The 25,829-nt window shown below is 40.7% G+C and overlaps 1 protein-coding gene across 5 annotated transcripts in view; it reads right to left on the bottom strand.

Annotated features, from left to right (window-relative positions):
• Window positions 1–3,886: 3,886 nt before the first annotated feature.
• Window positions 3,887–25,829, bottom strand: part of garnl3 (GTPase activating Rap/RanGAP domain like 3) — an 86,636-nt gene continuing 64,693 nt past the window's right edge. For 2 of the 5 annotated variants that reach the window (XM_026173355.1, XM_026173357.1), the window contains exons 12-31: window positions 23,301–23,409; window positions 23,088–23,133; window positions 22,895–23,001; window positions 22,686–22,801; window positions 22,131–22,253; window positions 17,969–18,043; window positions 17,641–17,755; window positions 17,485–17,511; window positions 17,260–17,364; window positions 16,372–16,488; window positions 14,480–14,637; window positions 14,116–14,274; window positions 13,653–13,719; window positions 13,273–13,380; window positions 12,694–12,812; window positions 12,185–12,320; window positions 9,730–9,789; window positions 6,715–6,933; window positions 4,756–4,876; window positions 3,887–4,669 (exon numbers count right to left, since the gene is read on the bottom strand). In XM_026173355.1, the coding sequence (XP_026029140.1) occupies window positions 4,504–4,669; window positions 4,756–4,876; window positions 6,715–6,933; window positions 9,730–9,789; window positions 12,185–12,320; window positions 12,694–12,812; window positions 13,273–13,380; window positions 13,653–13,719; window positions 14,116–14,274; window positions 14,480–14,637; window positions 16,372–16,488; window positions 17,260–17,364; window positions 17,485–17,511; window positions 17,641–17,755; window positions 17,969–18,043; window positions 22,131–22,253; window positions 22,686–22,801; window positions 22,895–23,001; window positions 23,088–23,133; window positions 23,301–23,409 (2,253 nt within the window). In that variant the 3' untranslated portion in view covers window positions 3,887–4,503. The remainder of the gene's footprint in view (window positions 4,670–4,755; window positions 4,877–6,714; window positions 6,934–9,729; window positions 9,790–12,184; window positions 12,321–12,693; window positions 12,813–13,272; window positions 13,381–13,652; window positions 13,720–14,115; window positions 14,275–14,479; window positions 14,638–16,371; window positions 16,489–17,259; window positions 17,365–17,484; window positions 17,512–17,640; window positions 17,756–17,968; window positions 18,044–22,130; window positions 22,254–22,685; window positions 22,802–22,894; window positions 23,002–23,087; window positions 23,134–23,300; window positions 23,410–25,829) is intronic. The other 3 variants (XM_026173356.1, XM_026173358.1, XM_026173360.1) reach the window with 3 other exon arrangements.

The raw sequence follows: 25,829 nt of genomic DNA, 5'->3' as shown, positions 1-25,829 counted from the left end.
TTTTTTTTTTTTTTTTTTTTTTTTTATTAATATTTTTGGATGGACAGAAACATTAATAAATAAATATACAACTGCAATAATCATACTGTCAGTTCTCTGTCCGTTTCTAAACAAACAAACAAACTAAGACAAGCAAACAAACAACACACTAACAAACAAAAAAAAAAAAAAAAAAAAAAAAAATTACATAAATAAATAAATAAATAAAATAAATAAAACCCAGGAGAAACAAAATAATACACCGCCTCCTGGAAAACATCAGCAAAAACATACTGCCACCGTTCTATCAGAATTTAAAACCAATGTCCTCATACGTGGATCTCATTTGTATCAGAAACAAAAATTAAGTAAATAAATAAATAAAAATCTGGTAATTTTTTGTTTTTACATTCCTCAGGTCCCAATCAACCCAAATAGCAAAGAAAAATTTAAAATGCATGCCATGAAAGAGTTTGGGTCTTAGGAGGTTAAACAAGGCTCAGTTGTTAGTGTGCCAAGAAAATATTCACCAAACCATTACAGTATCTGCAGCAGCTTGAACTGTTGATAGAAATCAGAATCCAGCTTACATGCTGTTTAGATCAAATTCTGACCTTATCATATGAATGATGCAGCAGAAATGTGAGACTTATTAGACCAGGGAATGTTTTTCTATTCTCCCATTATCCAGTTTTGCTAAGCCTGTGTGAACTGTGGCCTTGGTTTCTTGTTCTTTGCTGACAGATGTGGCACTCAGTCTGGTCTTCTGATGCTGTAGCCCATCTTCAAGGGCTAACATTGTGTGCATTTAGAAATTCTCTTCTGCATACCTTGGTATGACTTACTGTTGCCTTCCTATCATCTCCATGCTGTCTGGCCATTCTCCTCTGACCTCTAACATCAGCCGTAATCGCACAGAAAACTGCTGCTTACTGGATATTTTCTCTTTTCCCGACAATTCTCTGTAAACCCTAGAACTGGTTGTGCAGAAAAATCCCACCAGATCAGCAGTTTCTGAAATACTGAGAACAGTCCAGCACCAGGAGTCATGTCATTCCCATTCTAATGCTCAATTTGAACTTCAGCAGCCACGTTGTGATGGGCGTTGAAAAGGGCAAGTGAGTAAAAGGTGGTGTGATGCTAGTATCGGTGTTCTGCTGGGCTTTGGTAGTTGTGTGTACTTCGCAATGTACTACAAAGGTAAACATTTACATTGAACCTCATAATCAGATTATTGCTGGGTTAAAAATCCAAACAGAAAGAAATGCTCCATTTAAACAACTCATGAATAAACAACCCCAGACCTATGACTCAGTCAGCTACAGAAAAGAGAGTTAAAGCAGAAATGTATGTTGGCATTTAACCTTAACATTACTTACATTGCTTTCAGCCTGCATATATCTATATCTATGTGTGTGTGTGTGTGTGTGTGTAAGCCAAAGAAACCACCCAACAGAAATTTCATAAATATTTATTACATATCAATGAACAAAATCAACTACTTTCACAGCAGTGGTCTACAGCACTTGTTTAAAATAACTGCTCAAATAATATTAATATTAATAATAATATAGTTCAGTTTCCTTTGAGGCCACATTTGATACACAAACATTTACAAGTATTACTTGGCATTAAAAACGATGGCGATACAATATTTTAAGACACTTGGTGTTTTTTTTGTCAATTTTCTGTCATTTTGATATCACAGAGAGGTTCAGCAACAGTCTAAACAGTAAATATAGATTCAAATACAAAACCCCCCAAAACAAACTAAAATACCAACCAAAACAAACAAAACAGTAAAAATGCCAAGGGGAGGTAGAAACTAAAGACAAAAATACAGAAGGAATCGTAACAACGCAAAGCGGGAGAAGCAGCATTCCCCGAGTCATCCACCCTCATTTAGACACTAAAGAAGAGTAAAAATCCATCCCGGTTCCTCCTCCTCTTTCTTCTTCTTCCTCTACCCCTTTTTCTGAGTTACGTTTTGCTGTTAGAGGGATTCACGCAGAGGCAGGCAGGAGAACAGAGCAAAGGTGTGAAGAAATGAGAAAAGAAGAGGCTCATGCTCAATCTGAAGGCTGCTATGATGTGAAACAAGCATACAGAGATGCACTAACACCTACATCAGGCTAGTCACCTTTGCCAAACATTTCCCTTTGTATTACTGTCACTTTGATTAGCTTTTACATTGACACAAAGCACCATTTAACCTTTTCAGTGCTGTAATTAGGTGTTATAAAGTGGATTCTTACTAAAATTAAATGAGAAGTGTAGTTGACCCTTTGTGTTAGAACGGATTGTGAGATTCTGTATGAAACTTTTTCTAGATAAAGTAATCCTGATAAAGGTTATTAGTGTTGGAGGTGCATTTACATCACAAGTGGGGTGGATGGTACAGATGTGGAGGTTTCCCATGTTGAACCTGTGGTGGTTAAGTTTTGTCTCCCTCCTCTGGCTGTGACAGTAATTACACAAAGTTTGTTTGACCATGTTTGACCTTTTTTAAAACCATGCACTCTCACTTGCCAAGTTTCTGCTCTCAGAATTATTTTTATGATTGCTCTAACGCCCAAAGGTGCTCAAGCTGGGTTTAATCATGTGGAATGTCACCCTTTAGCTGATGTGGTGCATCCTTAGCTGTTTGGCATCCCAGACTGATGTAATAATAAGAGCCATTGTAGATACTGATGTTTCCCTGTTGTCAACTCTACAGTAACTGAGCATTAGTGGTTTTATTTTTAATGGATTGCTTTACTCTGTAATCTGAATGTGTGGAGTATAAAATGAGGAGACATTTAAAAGGCCGAGAGGGTTTAATGAAATGAAGGATTGTTTTTAGAGCATATGTAATATTAGAGACTTATCAGTCTCTTTTGAGCCCTCCAAATTTATGGACTAGATTTTTATCTGTATGACAATAACAAAAGATTTTCCAGATGGGCAGCCAATTAACAATCTGATCATAAACCTCTACACTCAGTAAGGAAAGGATATCTAAACTGTGAATTTAACCGTGTGCTGCAGTGAGTTATCCCCTAACCGATAACCCCAGCTGTAAATCAGTGTATTTCTGGACCTCGAGGTGAAAATCAGCAGGGCTTCTGGGCCTTGAAGTTCCAAATTAGACTCAGTGATTTAAACAGCGCTAGCATGGTTATGCTTTCCAAATATACTAATTGTATAAATACATTTAGTATTTTTTAATGAGATGTTTTGTTTTGCACTGTTAAAATTCTTAGTTTCATTTAGGCTTTAATTTTAGTTCAGTAAAAGTCTAATTTTTCCTAAAGATAAAACTATCTTTTAACTAAGTGCACATTTTACTCTACAAAATAAAAGACTTTTTCATTCCACACACAGAAAAAGACAAAGTAAAAGTAATTCACACTTTTGGTTTTGTTTTTATCATCCCTCCTCTATCCATCTAGCCACCGTCTTGTTATAGATACTCCTGTACTTTTTTTTTCTTGTCTCAGTTTGTTTCTTTACTTTGTTCGGAATTTGGTATCATGTTACAGATCGCACTGTTTCCAAAGAAGTGATTTCTTTGCTGCAAAAAACACAACACTTGCAAGTCATGCAAATTTAAGGTCAGGTCTTTGTTATGGGATAAAATGATTTGTGCATGTGCCTTTGAGATTTTGCCGCCAGCAAGTGAAATCACCCGAGCTGATTGCAGTCGTTGGTTACCACTGTAATCGAACATGGACTACAATCATGGCTGCTACTGACAGACACCAAAATCTGGTGGCTGTTGGACGTCTACTTGAATGGAGGACAGTGGCAGACGGCACTTGTGGGAGACTTCTTCCAGGTCTGTCTAACCTGTTTACGACAGATAAGGGGAACAATATGGGCGAAAATGTGCAGAGCATAAAATCAAAAATCATACTTTTACTAAATATGGGAATAAAATTGATTTTTATAATATATCTATAAATATGCATCACAAGCCAGACAGGCATATACGCCTGCATGTGTGCACTTTTGTGTATAAACAGATGTACACATATGCATATCATACAATACTTGAAAGTGGATCGGAAATAATCACATAATATACAACACATAAGCTCTTGCAACGTCAGAGGGAGTTGAGAATGCAGAGAGTTTTCTCATGCCTTGGTGCACAGATTTACATTCAGTTTGTGGTTTAGGATCAAACCGGCATCTCAAAGCTCTTGCAGAAGTCTGAATGCACCACGGCATCTTACGCAACCTCTTTGGGTTATCTGCTGCGGGGCGACACAAACAGCTGACACACGGCGGCTGAGGGGGGGCACTGCTCATGAAAAAAGTCACACACGCACACAAACATGACTTCAAACCTCCACTGCACCCATCTCGTCCGCTGAACGGGGGCTCAGAATCCCAGGGTATGTAGGAAAAAGCGCCAAGGTATCAGAGCTCAACAACAGTAAAAAACAAAAAACAGAAAAGAAAAGAAGACCAACCAAAACAACAGAGTAAAGGTGACAGTACAGAAGTGGGCGGGCAGAGAAGTGCACGATGGGATTGTCTTCACTTTAGGTCCAAGACATCTTCTTCGAAGGATGTGGAGAGGGAGAACGCACTGGTAAGGGGCGGGCTCTCTGGCTGCAGCACCGCCTTCTCTGGCTCCGCCTCCGAACTGGATGAACAGTGCAGCTGGACATCCTGATCCACTTCGCTGGACTGTGAGGCTAGCCTGTTGTGCACAGAAAGACTCATGTCTCAAGCTCAAGCTAGCATTAAGCAAACATCAAACGTGCAGCTGCTGTTCAGATTTATCACCTGTCGCTGTTTGTGGACGTCAGCGCTCGTACTTTGGGCTCGTCCTCTGTGTTCTTTTTGCTCATCTTTCTCTGCTTCACTGATCCGCTGTCTGATTTCCCACTTGGTTCCTCTGTCAAGCCTTTGTTGGTAGGAGACAATGGAAAATGCATTGGAAAACTCAGAAATATGCTTTTTTTTGCCTTCCTTCTGAGAGCAGGATGGTCGATATCCCATTTATAATTATGAGCTAGATGATTTCAAACCAAAAGTAGTAATTTTCTTGGATTTCATTTAATTTTTTAAACTTTTCAGTTTAATAAATCCAAAGTATATGAATATGAAATTTGAAAGTATTTGAAGGTGGGGACGGATAGAAATGGCTTCTTTAGACAAAAGAGTAAATGTTTCTCCATATGTTAAGCTAATGTTGCTGTAAGTTTACATTTAGTGTAAAAGTACCACATGACAGTGGGATGAATCTCCTCACACAACAGGAAGGCCAATAAGCACATTTTTCCAAATATCAAACTTTTGCTTTTTGCCTATGTTAAAAAAAACACCCAAAACAGGTCTACTTCAGAATTGGAAGGTACACATTGTTTGGGATCTTCTCCTACAAAGCCAAATGTGTAAAGCCATGTGGTGACTTCATATCTCAGATATAGTCTCTAATGCTACAGTCTCGCTGGCGAAAACAGTAGTTAGAGATGCTGCACAACCAAAATGAATGTAACTGTGTGATCTCTGTGGTTTTGAGTGCTGCTTTTAACCACAGTTCACGTCTTGAAAGCAACTTTGGTGCATCAAGATAGTCAGAAAACAGCAATAAGTCGAAGTCAGTCTGCTATCAGTTTGTGACTGAATAAGGTCAGCTTGGAAACTGTATGATACGATTAACTGTAAATCGTTGAAAATCACAAATGTGTCGCCAACTACATACACAGAAATGTAACATTTAACAGAAATTCACATTAACTATTTACATTCAGAATCCAGCAATTTAACTGCAAAATGACACAGGTGCTTTTATATAGGAATATAACCAGAATACAACCAGCTGGAAACCAGTTGAGGCAGGTCTGCTATTAAAAACACACACGTAGATGATGTGTCCAGACTGACTCACACTGATTACAACCTGTTGCCAATCTGTCTCCAGGGAACCTGTGCAATCACTGTGTGGTCAACTACAGGTTGTGGGTTTTGCATTCTTAACCTCTGGGTTACCAGTTGGTCAGTGCAACTACTTGTAATCGGCTGCTAAATTTCAAAATATTCAATGGACTCACTGGGCAACCACCAATTTTTAGTAGTTGCAAGGAGGTTTATATCATATCTTTGCTCTATTGTGACTGAGCCACTAAACTGCAATAGCATCTGAGACCAATACTGGAGAGTACTTCAAAGATTTTAGAATTAGCACAGTGATGTCTCCCAGAAAGTTGATTCTGTTTATCTGGACGTAGCCTTTCCACTGGGAGGCTGTGAGGTCACTTTCTTGATCACTGATCAACAGCTACTGATCAATGAACATGAACCACTCACAGGGAGTTGGGCAATGGCTGCCTGTCCTGCCTTAGACATCGAAGATACCACATATAATGTAATAACTGAAACAACACAACCAGAAATGAATAAATAAACAGATAAAAGATTCTTAATAGGAGCCTGTTGAGATTCTATATAGCTGTTCTTGCAAACCAAAATGTGTTTGTGGAATTAGCTTTTTTGAGGAAGATTTTAGAATGAAACACAGAGACGACAACTAGATCTAACTAAAAATAAAGGAATCTCTGTGTGTGTTTTTGACTGACTGTGATCACGTCATGTAGCTTTGCTGTTGCAAGTATGCTCAAATGTAGCCGTACCATGAAGGAGCAGGTATGTGAGGGATAATCCAAAACTGCACCAGTGGGCACTAGTTCCATAAAAACAACTTAAATTTCCTATATGGTGCAAAATAATTTTTCCGTTTACCCAGCAGCTCCTTCCGTGTGCGACTGGCTATTTCTTTGATCTCCATGCGGGATAAGGAAAGCGAGTGTGTTGCAGAGATGAGGGGAGCTGGGGCCACCATGGTGGGGGCTGGTGTCGTCAGCACTTTGTTGACCAGAGGGGACTTCAGGGGTCTTTCGATGCTGCGGCCCACCAAGTTACACAGAGGGATCTTAAAAATGTGCTTGCATGTCGCTTCACCTAGGAGGAAGCCAGAGGAAGAGGTAGCAGTGAGGAAGAACAATTGTGGTAGATGACATGAGAGCACACAAAATGAAAACAAAAAAAGAAAGAAGGCTTGGCTTTAGTTCTTTAGAAATTCAAAAACATACCATATATTTTCAGATTTTACAACTAGCAATTGAACCTTTTATTTTTATCAATATTTCAACACTTTTGTATGGCAGTGCAATGAAAATTAAATACTTTATTTTTGACTATTTGGCTGCATAAGTTACCACTGGGAAGCTACTGCTTAGCTTAACGTAAAGATGATAAACAGAGGGAAAGAGCTGCCTGTGCTCTTGATTTTTTTTTGAAAATCTGTACAAAAACCCAGGTGGTAAAACATTAACATGTGACTACATTAGTGGTTTCCAAATTTCTACCTCTCATACAGTACTGTGCAAAGATTTTGAAGCATCCCACATTTCTTTGTGGTTTGCTTCTCAGGGCCAGATTGTCTTTCTTTAGTTCCACTTGACTCAAACCTTGGCATATTTCATCATGGTATGCATAGATTTCTTCAAACATTTCCCATTTCCTAGTAAAATATAAAGAAATGAGGGGCTGGCTCAAGCCTTTTGCACAGGCTATATATATATTAGGATCACTAATATATGCACTATATATTAACTTGAACTAAATTTACAATACATCACACTCACATACATATCATCTGCAAGCATTTTCAGTGCAGCTTTAGGATACTCCAAAACTCTCACCTGACTCAAAGATTAGGCTTTTTTGAAATTCTGCTGTTGGGTATTATGAAACATACTCTTACCTCTGAGACTCTAATGCAGCGAACGGCATTACACGAGATGCACATTTGTAATCTTTACACTAAACACACTTGAAATAACCAGGGACTGGCGTCAGACATGTAAATATTGGCATCTATCTTGTATATAATCTCTAGAGGCATATTTCCGCCTTTCCGGTGCATTCAGGGACTCTCAAAGATTCAACTTATTAACATTGCTCTTGCATTCTGTGTGCCAGCCACTCCAACTCCAACATGTTGTCGATTTTGTAAAGGTATAATAAGAAATAATTTTATTTCACTGGAAATAAAAGTCTTTGAATGCACCAGTAAGGACCAGTAAAAAACAGATAATGACAGCAAAAGCAAAAGCTTACAAAACCTGAAAAAGCAAAGGTGACACAGCTTGATCAAGTCTTTAACTTTTGTATTTTCGTAGCGCAGTAAAACATCTATGACATCACATGTGGCATGCGTTGCAAAACAGTCAGCTGTAATATTAATTCTGTACATAATTAGGACTCTATGAATGCTGATACAACAGAATCAAACATCCACATTTAAATGAAGCCACTTTAAAGTGATTTATAGCGCTATTTATTGAAACAGCACGCAGTCTTAAAATTAATCTTCCTTACAACAGCGAGCTAATGTAACTGTTCAGTAGACATTTATAGCAGGCCATCTATTATTCAACAGAGACAACAAAGTCTGCTCGAGATGCATTGAATGGATGTTTGGAAGTTTTCAAGTGACACAATCTGCCCGCAAAGCTGCAGTGTGCCCACTGGCAGTGCCCAGCCATTCCACTTGGGAGCAGTGTTGGAGTTCAGAAACTGCACACTGCTCCGATGAGGCAGGCTGGTGATAGTGAATGAGAGTGAATCGAGGCAGAGACTATGCTGCAAAAAAAAGGAAGGGTCTGCCTCATCTGAAATGTCAGCGGGTGAGAGGAGAGTTAAAGAGCCACTGTGAAAAACAAAGGGTCACTGCTGATGCTTGACAGGTACACTGTGTTAGTGCTGTTACAGATCAGCTCTCACTTGCCGCTGTGTCGTCCGACGGCAAAAGGAAATAGCCAAAGATGCGGCAAGGCATGCAAGTATTTGGAATATATAGTTGCAGAGATCAATATATTCCACATGCGTTTCTGGACCAGGGGAAGTGTCACACTCCTGCACACTGGCAAAAAAAAATCAAAAATCAAATAAACAGTTGTCAGGGATGTTTTTAGTACTAAACAGAGTCAAATTCCTCAGAACAACGTGGCGTCTTTAAGCCAGTGGAGGTGGATGGTGGCTAGCAGCCACATCAGTGACATCTTGCTCGCATCACTGATGTGATTACGTCAGATGAAAACCTTCCCAAGGAGCAGATACGGCAGGCGCACAGGCAGTTAAGAGGATGGGATTTTTGTCAGCACCCTTCCACCTTTCTCCACCCCCCCCACTCTCCAAACACCCCGCCCGACCACCCACCCACCATCAGACTGTAGCACCGCTGTTTGGACTACTTTGGATCGAAAAAGAGGGCTGACAAAAGTCTCCATGGCGACAGTGCAATCTGTAAATCATGCTGCAGCAGACGTGTCTTCTCCTTCCCTCTTTCCCTTTTCTTGCTCCTTTTTTGCACCCCCCAAAGCCTCCATAACCCCTCCCTTTCCGCTCACACTGCCTGCATACCTATTCTTCCTCCCCCCCTTCCTGGTAATTTCATAACTCTCTATCTTCATCACCTCTGCCTCACTTTTGTACTTTGAGCTCTAGCACCTTCCTTTCTCCCTTCTCATTCTCCCCTCGCGCTAATGCTTTAATTAGTCGGCAGACAGAAAGGGGGGTGAGTGGGGGTGGGGAAGACATAATGTTCACTTAACATTCAACCAACGTTCAAGTCAACATGCTGCTTCGGAGCAGACAGGGGTGATACACTCTGGGTGCACGTGCATGTTAGTAGGGCAGCGTTATGAGTGTTTTTATGGACAGAGGACAAGTTGTGGGAGAATCCTAAAGTACCTTCAGCATCCTTAGACATGTACAGGGAAAGCTTGGTACCATAGGGGATCCGTATAGAATCTGAACCAGGGATGAAGAAGAGGGTTACACAAACTGAACACACACACAGTAACATACATTTAGGAGCACACGCACACACATACATAGTAGGTTCTCTATTATGCCTACATCTTCCAGTAATGCAGAATTATTTGCAAAAAAAAGAGAATTCCTTTAATAAAAATGACATACATAAGCAGAAATCCTGCACTTGACTAATTGCAGCAGCAACAGCCAGACCTTCCTCCCCGTTAGCTTTAATGGAACCTGTAAATACCCACTTCCATCAGGAAAAGACTGCCTGGATGGTGCAGCAGCAGCAGGAACACAAGCTTTTTATTTTTCCTAAGTCTCACTCTTTTCTGCAGTTCAGACTTACATGGAAACCTTTGTGTGTCTTTAACAGCTAGACTGCACTGTCCATCAGTCAGCTGACAGACAGTGAATGACAAGCTTGTACAAGCTGTATTAATCTGGAGGAGATCAGGAACAGCAGGATGGGGAGGCGGTGGTGCTGGTGGGGGTGTGTGTATTAAATGGTCAAACATACAATGAAAGATGTCTGGGAGAGTGTGCGTGCTATATTGTAATTATATTGTAACTATAATTCGCAATCGAAAAGATCACAATGATGCTTTTAAATGTTCTTGTCCTTCAACTACAAATCACATTTAGCTAAGGTACAAGCTTTTTTCCATACACCTCATACTACATATGGGTATAAAATCATATGATGCTTGAAAGTAAGGAACGTCGTATCTCAGTAAAAAGTTTGTCCCCTTGATCTCTTGGCAGTATGTCGATGAACGGGAGGCCATGTGGATGCCTGTTTTGAAAAAGGGTGTGTTCAAGGATCCTCCAAAATTCAAGAGTTCACTGCCTGGTGACAACCTTAAAACAAAAAAGGGATTCTCAAACTGTCAGGTCTGAGACAGAAACACTGGAGAGTGTGGTGGACAACCAGTGGGAAAATAAGGAGTGAAACTTTAGTAGAATAAATATGATTTACAGCCAGATCTGTCAGTATTTAGACAGTTTTGTAATTTTCCCTCCATACATCACCATGATGGACAATCAAGATGTGACTGAAGTGCAGATCTTCAGTTTCAGTTCAAGAGATCTAACAAAATATTGCATTACCTCTTCAGTAATTACAGCATTTTTATACGCAGTCAACCTTAAAAAAGAAATCTTGGAAAAATAAACAATAAAAATGACAAAGAGGAGTCACAGAGGGTTACAAGGCAGAATAACACTTTGTAAGTGTTGGTCTTTTTTTTTTAAAGACAGTGTTTAAATGAAATAAAAGAAGGCATATTCTGCAATACTCGCTGTGCTTATCTGTCTGTTTCCTACAACAGAGGTATCAAACATAAGGCCTGAGGGCCGGAATTAGACACAGACTCCAATCTGACCCACTGGGCAATTTTAACAATGTGAAGGAATAAAAAGGCATACATTTTGGAGTTTTAACTATATTTCCACAGGTTTTGGAGCGTGATAAAGACCTCCCCCATGGGCATAATACACCAAAGAAAATATATGAATATATAAATAATTAACCGACAGGAAATTCTCTTTTTGTTTTTTCCCCAGTGGGTTTACAAATAAAGGGCAATGACAGAACCAGAATGTTTTAGGCCATTTTACACATTTCTTACACTTTAAGCCAAAGGTTTTCCAGATTTCTTTTATTTACAACAGCAACATTTCTATATCATATAGAAAAACTGAGATGTGTTGTTGAAACTGCACTCCTTTTTCTTATATTAAACTATTCCAGGGATTAAATGTGTAGTTAAAGTTCTTTACACTAACAGAAAGGGTTTCTGTCCGGCCCACTTAAGATCAAAGTGGGATGTATTTGGTTCACAATGTAAAATACGTTTTTGACATCCCCATCCCTGCCCTTCAACATAGATTAGCAAATTTAATCTAAAGCAAAGTTTCAGATTATGAGTAGGTCCTTGAACACACCAACAGGCAACATTTTTGTACCGGTTTTGGCTTGGTAACAAAGATAATTAAACAACGGCACCTAAGTCTTTCTACCTCATGTTTAAGTGCCGCAAAAGTCATTTTTTAAGCATAAAATTTGTTGAATGAATGACTTTTTCTCTGAAATAATTGTAAGAAAGAAGGTCGGTAATAAATAAAAGTAACCACATTTGTAAGTAAAATTAGGGGTTAAAGGGCCGTTGACAGGATACCTATTTGTCTACTGCTACTCTAAATACCCAGCAATGAGGACATTATAATGTTTCTCATAAAAAAAAAAGATGATGGCAGAAGTGATTAAAGAAAAACTTACTGTCACAGAAAACTGCAGGTTATCAACCTGAACTAACGTACACAAATGTTGCAGCGCTTGAAGCTAAGAGAGACTCCAAAGTCAAACATCCTGTGTGGGTCTTACCATCGCCGAGCGGCGAGGGGAACATGGGCATCTCATAGCCGGTGGGCGTCTGTGGGGAACTCTGGGAACTGGTGTCTCTCGAACTGCAGTTGGAGGCTGAGCTCACTGGAGCCGATGAAACGAAATAAATGTCTGACTGTGGGTGGAAAAAGCAGATGCAAGCAGAGAGGGAAATGAGAGGGAAATGATGGACGTGCAGAGAAGGCAGGAAAACAGAAAGGTTTGAAGCAGCAGGTGAAAAAGAAAGAACAAAGAATCAGAATGAATCATTGGATCTCAGGCGCACTGTTCTGTTTGCAATTATCGGAGTGTATAAATCATAGTTGTATTATTGCTTTTGCAGCCATGCAGATTACCAGCCTTATTTCCCACAGGGATAATAAAGATGGATTGAAATGAGAGCTCCCAGACATCTTCTTCTACAACTGAGTGAAGCCTGACAGTGAAACTAAATTCACAAACTTGAGGATTCTTGTTCAGTGGGTGTATATGTTGTCATTTATACAGACCCGCGAAGCAGCCAGCTGCAGCTCCGGGACCACTGCTGTGTACACAAGATTGCCATTGACCACTAGTCGAATCTCAATGGAGTCCGTGGTGAAGGCCAGGATGTAAGGAAATGCACAAACTGCAAAGACACCAGGAGGATAAGATCCAGCATACTATATCAAAAGGGTGTGATTACTTTTTTTAAATTATGAAAATTACTGTTTTATATGCCAGTGGTGTGAGCTGATTTTAAATTGAAGATGTCCCACATGTTTTAATACATTTGTGCGATTACTCTGCACTGTTGGCTTTAGTGTCTATGTGCATATTAAAGCAGGACACATTACGGATGCACAGGAGGCCAGAGGGGCAGCATTTTGTTATGAGCAGTGCCAGGGTTACTGGTTTAACACCAGCTTTTTTTTTTAAATTTTCATCACCTTCTGTGTTAATAATAAAACGTACACAGAAACACACGCACAAGTAATCACTTGGGCCAGTCGGATGCTTGTGATTACACATGACGTTTCCATGGTGACACGAAGCTCAGCGGCAATGGGCAGGGTGGGGCCCCGAGAACTGTTGCCGTGGCAACCTACCAATAGCATTAGGCATCTGGTTCCAGCTGAAGTGGAAATCCGAGGTGTTGGACTGGATCATCGGTGTGGAGCCGTTAAACGGACAAACTTTCTTATAGTAACAAATATCTGCAAAAGACACACAGGATTCAGGTTAAAGGTATTTATGTTACACCACGATCGACAGCAGCCTTTTATTGTGAGTCGAAGAGGGCAGACAGCTTTTTGTCCTTTTATATAGCTGAAGCAGAGGGATAAAAAGCTCCCTCACTCTTAATATTCTGGAGCTGTCTCTGCAATTATTTTTATTCCAGTCGCAGAGGAAAAAGGCAGATAGCCGACATTACACAACATCTGAAATGTCTGGAGTCAAGAGAGGGATGGTGGTGGGGGGCACTCACAGTTGTAACACAACAGCAGACCTGCCTCCCCGTCTTCATACACATCAATGGCCGCTACAAAATTTACCTGCAGGCACAAAGAAGTCAGTTTAGTGAAATCAAAGACGGTTCAGAGGCGAAAGGTCAAATAGGAGACACTGTTTTTAACAAATAATGTCAGGTCAGCACCCTCAGGGCAATACAGAAGATACACTGCATGTCAGCTACAGATTTACTCTTCTCTAAATAGAAAGCAGAATGAGATGCTTTATTAAGGCAGCTGTTCATCCTACAGCCTGCTCATCCATTTCTCCCTGCTGAGAATGACAATGTTTGATTCACCCAAGCAGGCTGGTAATCAGCAGGTAAATAAAGCCGCTAACTAAAGGTTTCAGTCCCGTTTGGCTTCAATAAACATCACATAGAAATGCAAGAAAGCAAAGAGAAAGCCGCTAATATGTGTGTGTGTGCCTGTGTGCCTCACCCTGTTGGCCTCTGCGTGATGAAGCCGGTAGGCATCTCCAGTGCTCTCATTGATCAGGTCAAATTGATGTTTGTAGGCCACACAAATCATATTATCATTTTCCCCGGTTGGACCGTCCACCAGCGACATCACCACCGGCGGGTCGCACAGACAGATCTCCTAATGGGAGCGTGGTACACGTGGTTAACATTAGCACTCTTTACTTTTACACTCCTGTCTTCGTTCTTCTTTCACCCTCTTCTGTTTGATAGATAATTAGACTCTTTTTTAGCCCCCATTACATTTGGGTATTGAATACAATGTGCATGCTTGATTCATATGCTGTTTTTCCACCTTCTCTTTGCTCATGTGGACTTTGATTTACCCGTATGTACTGAAACTCCTCCACTGGAGAATCCGCTCCTGTGGCGACGGCGCTGAAACGCGGATGTTTCCTGGTGATGAGGAGGAGTTTGTTCCTGATGGCTGCTACTATCCTCAGCTCTGAGCCGTGGTGGGTGTTAATAGAGTACAAATGGCAACCTAGGACAAAGCGGATGAGAGGGGAGGCTGACAAAGAGATGGAAACTATAATGGATGTTTACTGCTGCAGGTGTCGTTCCCTGGCATCGTCCCGCAGATCAATGCATGCCGCTCAGACAGCTGGCATGACACCAGTGGATATAACACTGTGTGTGTATTTGTGTGTACACTGTAAAAAGGAGATTCATTAAGGTTGCACTTCAGAATTGATTAGATACTTGTTAACCTTGTAAACAACCTCATAAACATATTCAGATAATCCTTCAACAGGTCAGAAATGTAGATGTTTACTTCTTTAGGAACATTTGTACAGATGAACAATATTTACAGCTCAAAGACATTTTTTTATGTCTGTAAGCCAAAAGCTCAGGTTTCAATCTGCTCGAAAAGCTTGTTTTCCAAATTTTTCTACTTGTATTGAGCTGTTGTCAGCTTGGCATGGATTTCTTCATATGTCCATCTCAGGCCAGCACTGTGGCTTTGGCTGCGCCTAATATGATGAAGCACAGGCCTGTTCCAGAAAACAGTTTGCTAACCCTGAGATGAGGATTCCCTAATCCCTGGGCTATTCACAGACTCTATTCGCTGGCAGCTTTTCTTTAACAAACCCAGAGTTTCTCTCTGACTCCTCCCCTAGGTTTGTGCCTAATGCAGCTGACTGAATCTCTCTTTCATTTCCACATTCATGCAATTGATAGCAAAACAATCAAATGTGTTAATTTGCAGAAGTTTATGTCGTTACAGATGCTAATTAGATTACTTGTTTACTTCAAGCTGTGCTGGTTACTTAAGCCACCACATTCTTCCACATTTATGGGGTGGCTGTGGCTCTGGAGCTACATTGGAGTGTGATAGTAAGCAACACCTGCCAGAGGCCAGTGGAGAAGTAGGTTCCCAAGTAGGAACTTCTTTATCTCCTGTTTATACCAACAGGAGCATGGCGAGATGCTATCAGTCGATCCAATCTGTCTTAAAATAGGTTTTAACGTTGATCTGAATGTAAGAGGTTTCATCACCAAATTAGCTCTTTTCCACAGTATGCCTTTTTTCCTGTCTCCCTCCCCTCACTCCCAACTGAACCTGGTTCTGCCGGAGGTTACTTCCTCTTAAAAGGGAGTTTTTCCTTCCCACTGTTGCCGAATGCTTGCTTACAGTGGGTTGCCTGATTATTGGGATTTTCTCTTGTGTTATTTTAGCATCTTGACCTTACAATTTAAAGCACCTTAAGGGGTAACAGACACACTAATCCACCACATGCTTAAGTTGCATTACCAGCAGGGGGAAATAATAGATTTAAAGCCAAGGAGTCGTGAATGACCAATGTATGAAGTACATTTCAGGCTCCTTTTATGCCAGAAACGATTAAGCTAGGTAGCTGATATGTATCAACATTTAAATGTCTTGGAAATGTCTCTTTAAATGTTTTTACATTTATTTTCATGATGGCTTGAATTTAAGCATGCATGTCTATTTCACACTAGAGCTGCTGTTGAAGGATGCTGACAAAAAGAGCAATTTTGTAGTCTCATATTATCCTCAAATAAACCTAAAGGTATTAACAGGGGGAAAAATTTATCACAGGTGTTCGGATGGGGAACTATCTGATGCTTTCAACTTCTGTCAAATTCAAGCAGATTTTTCTATCTTGCATAAGTGTATTTACCTTTTTCACTGTGAGGATTATTTTGCATTCTGTGCAACTGTGTGCATATTCTTGCAGATCCTGTGCGTTACCTTTCGTTTTCTCCAGTTTGTTTTCCCGGCTGTCGCACTTGCCCCTGATTAGTTGCCTCTCCTCCAGGCCTTTCTTGATTGTGCTGAGTCTGAACACATAAAGCCGAGCATCCTTTCCTGGAAACAAAACAAAAAGCTCTTCTGTTTTTTTCTGCACGAAGGCTACCCTCAATTTGCTAGCTCTTATTTAGCATCCTCCCACGGCCATGCAATGGCGTGGTATTGCAGGAGGATTACTAGAAGGCTTCTTAAAGCTGGCGCACTCGCAGAAGCTTTCATCAAAGCCCACACACAGTCGTGACAAATGCCTGCCATCGCATAATGACTATCAAACCTGGACGATCCCTACTTGCTTATCATCTGCAGATCAACCATTTACATTCTTTCACAGTTAAAGCAAACATCAGACAAGTCCAACTGCTGTTTGTTAGTACACAGCCACATCTCGGTTGAACTACTTGTGTGTCCTTTAAATCTTAGTCACCCTCTGTGTTTAATTTTATCTGTCTGCCTGTCTGGATATCTCTTAGTACTTTATAACCCCCTGCACTCTCACAGTCTATGTGGTTCTTCAGACAAACAGACACTCTTTTGTATACACATGCACACAGAACCCCTTTAGGGACTCGTTCTGTGCAGGTCAGCTTCCTTAAATCTCGGCGATGGATCGATGTTTTCACCGGACCAGTGGAGGTGGGCAAACGTGTACACACTAACGCACACAGGAAAAGACAGATGAAATGTAAGGCGAAGAAAAAGAACAAACATAAAGACAATCTGCTCCAAATAGTACTGTGAGTCAAAAAGAGGATTTCAAAGGATGACAGGAGATCTCTGATGTGCAGGGAGGCAGTGCTTAGCAGTATCCTCCCAGTGGTCTAAGCCTACCTTTGTCAGTGCGGGTGATAAGCAGGTCCTGAGGCTCGAGAACGTGCATCTGCTTCACCACCATGGTTCTGTCGAACATGTGCACTGGGGGAAGGCTCTGTGGCTCTGAAAGACAAGTCAAAAATCACATGATTAAAGAAAATTAAATTGAAAAATCCCCGCCCCAAGTAGGGATTAAAAAAAGAAAGAGCATTTAAATAAGAAAATATTGATTGTGTCACTCACCAATGCCTAACCCTGCTGGATCAGGGCCTGAAAGAGGGACAACATCATTACCATCATCATGTTAGCTGCTGCTCTCGACATTCTGCTGAGTATTGAACAATTATGCATGGGTGCTTTAATTTAGATGGCACAGGGCGTATTGATTAGTGACCTCACCATCGAGCAGCATGACCCCTGCTGCGTCTGTGGCAACCAGCACTGACTGACCCCAGGAGTCAGCGCACACGATATCATAGGGGAATGTGCTGCAGAACAACTGGGACTCCCATGGCTGCAACACACATATTGATACAGCGCACAATAGGATTAATATTCACTTGGTTTGATAGGACTACAAATAAATCATAAATTTAACCCCCCCGGGTTCATTAAGTGCTTTTTAAACATTTCAAACATGAAGTTGTTTTGTAACGGCAAAAAATTCAAAGGTTCTTTCAAGTATTAAGATCAAGGCGGTGAGACGCTTTAAAGATGTGAGCCTCACCTCTTTTCTGCACAAGCCTGTGGTGACGAGGCTAGTCGGCGCATCGCCTCTCACTATGGTCTTCAGCTTGAGGGCCTGGGGAAGAAACGGCATCAGATATGACACACGGCGTACACCTCTGAATTCTGCACTGATGGAAGTCTGAAGTCTTGCATCACCACAGTGTCTGACATCTGAAATCAAGATTTGCTCCCATGTAGCTAATGTTAGCATAAAATTAACGCTGTTGCCACGATGAGAAGGTGGCATTTTACCGCTGTGGTTGTTAGAGGTAACGATGATTTCTTTTATAAACAGAGTTATAGTTACTCTGTATTTTCCAACCTCAAATGAGGCAGGACAGAATGAAGAATAAAGTTCAGACCTACACAAATATAGACATTTTTTGAGATATTTCTGTTTCTTGAACTCTTTTCCCCATTAAGATGATCTGACGATCTACCCTGCATCATTAATGGCAAGTTTTGACGCCTTAGTAAATATCAATAAAGATGCGGTTCAATGACCATTAGAATAAATGGATTTCCCTAGGGTACCTGCATGAATAGAGACCATCCTCACTCATTTCTGATGCACATCCACTCATGTTGTTCAATAGGCAGGCTGAAATATGACATGAACCAATCAGAGGGTTGCTTCTAACAGGGTATCTAGTAGGGCTGCACGATTAATCGTTAGAAAATCGCGATCTCGATTCATACTTATGTGCGATCTCATTTCCAAATGACAACGATTTTTAAAAAAAAGATGACAATTGTACCGCATTTTGATCCGGGACGTAATCTGCATGAAAACAAGCGCTCACTCTTCCTGCTCAACAAATGACAAGGGCGGAGCCTTATACCACGTGATACAGAAGCTGTGCCGTGTGATGCTAAAATTGGCAGGGAAAAAACAACGGAGAGCACGTCAGGGATGACGAGAAAGTGACAGGAGAAAATCCGTCCCGGTCAACCACCCAAACATCAATAACGGGAACCTTATACAGCGCTTCCCTATACACGTCGAACTCCCGCAGGCACAAAGAAATTACGGAGGCTATCACTTATCACCTGACCAAAGATATGGCTCCCATCAACACTGTGCAAAACGAGGGATTTAGGAAAATGAACAACACCCTAGACAAACGCTACACAGTGCCATTTCATGCAAAATCGCGCAGCCCTAGTATCTAGGGGTAAAGAGTTAAGTAGTTCTTTTTCAGCCACTGGGTTTGAATTCTTTCAATAAACAGGATCAATCTATGTGCTACTAAAGGGGCATTTTTTAAACATATATTTTGATGTTATATGTGGCTATTATGAGGCCTTGATGAACTGGTATGTATTTTTCTATCTTTTGGGCTCCATCATGTAGCTGTAAACAGGTAGCTTGCCAATGAGCTAGCATCTATCACAGTCATTCTCTGTGGAGGAAATTGCATTTTACGGTATTTATCTGTTATTTAAATAACGCTTTCACACTCGTGGACCTTGCGCAAGATAAATGAGCCCTAACTTGCTGAAATACGCATGCTGTTTTCTATTACTGCTATTTGGACTGACATTGCTTGTTTTTCATGCTTATTTAGGTTCTGAGATCTGTGACGGCTCAAGAAGGTGACTGTACAAAAAGAAAAGTCATAATGCATCAAAGGTTAAAGCCGTTTCAGAATTCAAACACAGTTCGTACAAATGTGCAAGCTGCAACCATCTGACTGAAAGTGCCAATCCAAGCTGCACAAAGCATTACCATGCCTGCATAGATCAATACAAACCACCACTGCGGTGGCTTAGCCATACAGCATACTAAAGCATCCTTCAGAACAGATCCATGAGAAATCATATTCAGATTTATGAGACATTAATGGGGAACATGACATCACTGTGTACGACGTGCACAACACAGTGACTGACCCCACTGTGAGTCAGTTTAGCTGACAAATGGCTTGTCCCTAAAATAACTGAACAATCAATGACCGAAGATGTTAGTCTTCCACTGTTTTAATGCTTTATAGAAGAGCACGTCGATACCTAAGCTTTGTATTTATAAGTCGAGAACAGTAGAAACGAGATAGAACAGTTACGTAAAGAAAAGGAAACAAGGACAACAAAGAGAAAAAGAGAGAATTACTAAGATTAATAAACAGCTGCTCATTTAGAGTCGACTATAAATGGTTTTGACTTTAAAAACTAATTTCCTCCAACAGGTTTTTTCTACAGGGTACAGCTGTTATAACTAGTGTCTAGTTTTTAAGGCTCATATAGACTATTATAAAACAATGAGTGACGATGAAGGCATTATTAGTACTACTCAGTTCAAACCTTTGGACTTTGGATAGATTTTCAAGTTGATCAAAAAAAAAAAAGAAAGAACAAATTGTAGTAAAATTATTGATGTATTCGGTTTATGAGGGCAATTATTGATTTATTATAATTTAACTCATGCTGACAGTCACATTACTCTGAAACTGTATGAGTGATCACATCAAAAATACCCACTATCTCCCAGCCTCCCACAAAAAATGGTCATCCGGGTTCATTGCCATGTATGGTGCTTTGTAAGGTTTTTTCCCAGTATGATTATATCAGGTATATCAGCCACACAGTGACCTTCTTAGATTATTATTCCTTCTTTATCCTCCTGCAAGCAGGTGTTCAGTTCATTCAGCCTTTGAAACCCAATCAGTACAAAGAGCTTCCTCATTAATGACTGAGAGAGGGTAGTTTCTCCTGCAGTGGTAGGCAGCACTCATTACATCTGCATTTTTAGAGGGAAACAAAGAGAATAGAGCGAAATACACTAACCCATGCTAGGCAGTTTCATTTCTAAAGACCAGACTGAAGTGACTCGGGTACCTTTTCTGTTAAGTTTAGGATTATTGTTTGACTTCCCAGGCAACTCCGATTAGCATTTACTTTTCACTTGCCTTACAAATTATTACTTTTCTTCTTAAAACATCAAACAGAAGAAGCTGGTAACTGTGGAAGCACTTTTTTCTCTTATGAGTAGGACAAATTTTAACACCCTTTTTAATTTCTTTGAGTAGCTAAATCATTTAGAAAGTTTCCTGGAAATTACATCAAAAATACATGACCCATAAAGTAAATACGCCCCCACCAAAAAAGCCCAAATATGGAGAAATGGAGTGTATAGGGCTGTATAAAGCTCAATGATGTTTTTCAGCAATTTGTTCCTCTTTCTGAATTAAGCCTCTGATTACAGCTCAAGTCTGAAGTGTTCACTACAATAGAAGCTGATCAAAAAAAGGATTTTGTGAACAATAATCATGTAAAAAAAAAAATACTATGACTTGTTCAAGGTCTGCAATGTCATTTCTACAACACTATACCACGATTTCTATACTGTATATGGAGCTGAGCAATGGCTCTTTAGTCTTTCTGAACATCTTTCAAAGCTTTTCTTTCAGTTTTGTCCTTTTACCTGACTATTTTCAGACTACTTCTTCAGTGAATCTACAAAAATGTTAATGATAACACAGTCTGACAGGCATAAAATAGCATTTTTGCAACAACAAGGTGATTCCCAAATAACTATTAGCGAAACTCTTGGCATGGTGTGCAGTTTGTTCTTAAAACATCTGAGGAAACTGGATAAGTGGAGGACAAAAGAAGTGCCAGACCTAAAATCTATCTACAGCAGATACATCTCTTCAGGCCCTCCCTCTATTTATGTCAAATAACACAAGAACTGGACCACAAATCAGTGGCAACTGATGTATCCGCATTTGAAACTTTTGGTTCAATTCTGTACATGTGAATATGTACGCAGGAGGTCAGGGGAAATCCACATTAGTGAAACAGTGTGGGATCATCTTAACAGAGGAAAGGCAGCCGATGTCCAAATAAGAGCTCTGAATGGCTTTTAGCAAGCCTGGAGAACTGTTCCTGAGGACCGCCTGAGAGAGTTCAGACTGAAAGTAGTCATACCAAATATTGACTTTCAAGCTCATTAAATTTGTACAAACTATGTTTTTACCTTATATATGCTGTATTTCCATATATGTTTGCACATATTTCAATAAACTGTTGCACCTTTCTCCCATAGCAAAATGAATGAAAATGAGAGGTGGCTTAAGACTTGCACAGAATTGCTCTTTGGAGTTTCTCACAGAACACATGAGGCTATTTTACATGTCTTTGTGTGCTCAGTACTTAGTTACCTGCCCTATTCTGACAAACTCAGCCTGGCGTGCCTCCTCCTTCTTACGTGCCGACTTTGGAGACTCGGGCAACACATCGCTGAAGGACCGTCTGTTTAACATGTTCTGGGGAGAAAAGGGAACCTAAACATGGAACGCACAAAATGTGACACATGCGCGCACACACGCAGCCACACGGAGAGAGAAAAAGAAAAGCAACAAGGGTCTTAGAAGTGAAGTGAGAACAGCAAGAGTGAACAGTGCACTGCTTGAACTAAGCTGTATTAGGAGCAACAGTGAAAGGAGGGGAAAAAACAACAGATATAAGAACTAAAGTGATGTGAGGAGAGAGAGCCCTGCTGAGAAAGTCAGCATTGCAGCAGAATCCAGTGGAGTGTGGTGCAGTATGCGGAGGCTGCAGTGGAATACAGCAGAGGACAAATCAGCAGCGACTCCAGTCGCTGCAAGTGACTGAAGTGACAAGGAGGAGTCAGGAGGAGAAGAGTGGATTGATGGCAAAAAAAAGTACAACAACAGGTCTCTGCAGCAGAGTCGTGGACGGAAACGCTGCTGTACCTTGTGCAGGTCAGGCATGAGGTCTTGATAGAGCGAGCGGATCAGCATGTCGAGGGTCCGCTGACGCTTCTGGGCAAACGTCGGTGTCTCCAGTGTGGCTTTCTCTCCATTGATTACTGAAGGAAATGAGGGAAGATCAGTGTAAGGGAGACAGAGGGGACGCAAAGATGTCAGCATATCTGATGAACTTTTTTTGAACACTTTCATACATTTGACTAATAAAAAGTCCCTGAATTCTTGGTGATCGGTAAATACAGGCGGGGATGGGAGAGGGGGTCCAAACAGTGGAACGCTTTCCTCTGAGAAGATCTTTAACCTGCGGCAGAGAGCACACACATGAGATCGTAAAGAGCCGCAGATCAAGTAACTTCATCGACTCTTCTGTAAACCAAACACACTCACCTGTAACTGTCATTCTGGCTATTGTACCTAACTAATGCAAAAATATCTAGATGTGAAAGTAAAGGAAACAATTAAACCACATACAGTCAAACACATACAGTTCCACTGCTCTGATGTGGATGTGACTTCATTATCTCAAGCTGGTGTAAACATGGCTCATGTTGTTGGCTACCACTTAATCTCTGTGACAGTCGCTGTCCATGTGAAGGATACGGGTGAAGTGTGATCGGATCATAGACGGCTTGAAGGATGACGAGGCATCATCGCCTTCCTGGAATACTATGGTAACAATGTCATTTCCAATGTGCCTCTTTCTCTCCACCTGACAGAATAGATGAACAAGAGAGACACCGAGATAAGGAAAAACACGGCAAATTAACCTCGGCACCCTGCAATTTATGTGTCACAGGAATTATCTACCAATAATTGTTATTTTAATAAATGGCAATACAGAACTGCATGTACAGATGATGACCAATGAATTCTTTGACTTTGAAACATGGTAGTTATTGGGCAGGTTCTGGAGCTATAGAAACATTATTCCTATGATTTGCTAGGCCAAATCAGCAACCCAAATACTTTACCAGTGTCAGGGTCTTGGGACTGGGCGACCCAGGATCCCTGAGCAGTTATTTATTATTATTATTATTATTATTATATGTATTTTGGTGTTGCTGCTGCTCTTCTCCATGCTTGTAGATGTGTGTGTGTGTGTGTGTGTGTGTGTACGTCTGCGGGTATGCTTGGAGGATGGAGCTCAGCCACCTGCAGGCCTGAGGGATGTGGCCCTGTGGAAGGACTGGCCACACCCGAAGCCACACACCTGCCGCTGATCAGGGCTCGTCGGGGGAGCTACTTAGGAGAGTCTTGGAGCTCCCACCGACGCGGGATCATTGCATGAGACTCCACGTTAGTCGTCCTGTTATTGAGTTAGTGTGTGTGCATGCCCGCAGTTGTATGTGTCCTGACGGCTGCGTCTTATGTTTCCCGCAGGAGCAGCGTGGAAGACACGAGAGCAGCGTGTCAGCAGGGGGTGCTGACACGGGAGCGGAGAGAGCACAGAAACACGGACTATTCACGGGGAGACACGACACTGGAGTCTGGGAGAACACGGGGATTTATTGTTACGTTGTTTCACTTTGTAAATAAACACTGTCTATACATAGAGCACCGCGCCTGGGTCCTCCTTCCCCACTCCTTCCACGGTGTGCCATGCCACACCGTGACAACCAGTGTTTTTGAGACCACACAAATGCATGCACTTTGTGTCATGCAGTGTGTTTGTCCTTAATTCACTGATCATCTATTAAAATTTACTGAGTTTCTTTTCTTCCAGGACTAAAACTAAGCCAAAATGTCAGATTTTAAACCTATACAATCATGTAAAAATGCCCAAAGTCTAGTCTGAAACTCTCGTGGTCCCATTACCAGTAAAAATATATTTCTTTCATATCAAACAATACAGAAGTATTGCTGTATATGATTAACACAACACCTTCACCAGTTAAAACAATCTGACTTTACATTACACCAACACTAAGGTGTGATATAGAGTGTGACTGGAGCTCTTCTCAGTCATGCACCCACATGCACTACAGGCACAGACTATTCCTTATTAATCACTGCCAGAGTGAATATCTCAAGATGTGTCAGATTTGCTAAGCAGCAGCCCTTTGAAGTCATACCTAAAACAACCTGGGATTACAGAAGGAGGCAACGATGCCCATTTCTTTTTATTCTTCTCCTCCTATACTAACAGGATTCTACTGCATTCATGCCACAGCACTCCCTTATGCATACATAACAACTGTATACATAAAGATACAGAAATAGACATTGAAAGGAGTACTGAACAACAGTGTTGTCAGTCTCCTGGTATTTTTGTCACTTTTGTATGATTGCAGTATTTAATGAGACGTGCTACAGACAGTAGCTGTGTATGGCTTCCCAGCCTTCAGAGTGCAATGTCAGGTTTATGTCACAGCTGCCTTAAGTGATTGAACTGGTCATTACCATTTTTCTTTTCTTTTATTTGTTTGTGTAATGGTTAATGCATCAGTTTGAGTAAGCTCTGTAATCAAAATTATATTTTTAATGCTAAACTATAATTATTGTTGTTATTGATGAATTTTGAAATGTACCGTTTTACATAAAAAACAGGTAAAATAGTATAGGAAATTATTGTTTTTTGATTAAGATGCCAAATTACAGTCAGTTACTTGCATTCCTGAATGGAAACATGAGCTATTGTGGTTGAATTTAAAGCTTAACTAACTTCCAACTTCTGAGAGAAAGCCAGTGGGCTGGCTGAAATGGTGCATGGATTCAGTTTGTTAACTGTCTAATAAATAAAGGTGTTTTTGACAGATTTTTAAAATATTTGTGTTTTGTTGGTTTTATGACTGGTGGTCTAACACATATAAAGTCAGAGGTGGGGAAAGAGATCATTAAGACCCCAGCGCAGAATGGGGCAGGGTATCAGGAGCCATCAGCTGATGTTGGCTAAAAATCTAAAAAAGATATTTCACGGAAAACCACAATTTCAAGGTTTTACCAAAACTATTAGAATGATTCTTCTGAACATCATGAATGTTTGTACAAATGCTTATCTCATGTATCCATACTACAATATTTCATCTAGACCAGGGGGTGGGCAACTCCAGGCCTCGAGGGCCGGTGTCCCTGCAGGTTTTAGATGTGTCCTTAAACCAACACAGCTGATTTAAATGGCTAAATTAGCTC

This window comes from Astatotilapia calliptera, chromosome 7 (genome assembly GCF_900246225.1).
Source record: "Astatotilapia calliptera chromosome 7, fAstCal1.2, whole genome shotgun sequence".
NCBI classification, from domain to species: domain Eukaryota; kingdom Metazoa; phylum Chordata; class Actinopteri; order Cichliformes; family Cichlidae; genus Astatotilapia; species Astatotilapia calliptera.
Note: the sequence above shows the minus strand (reverse complement) of the source record. Positions and strands in the feature narration are given on the sequence as shown.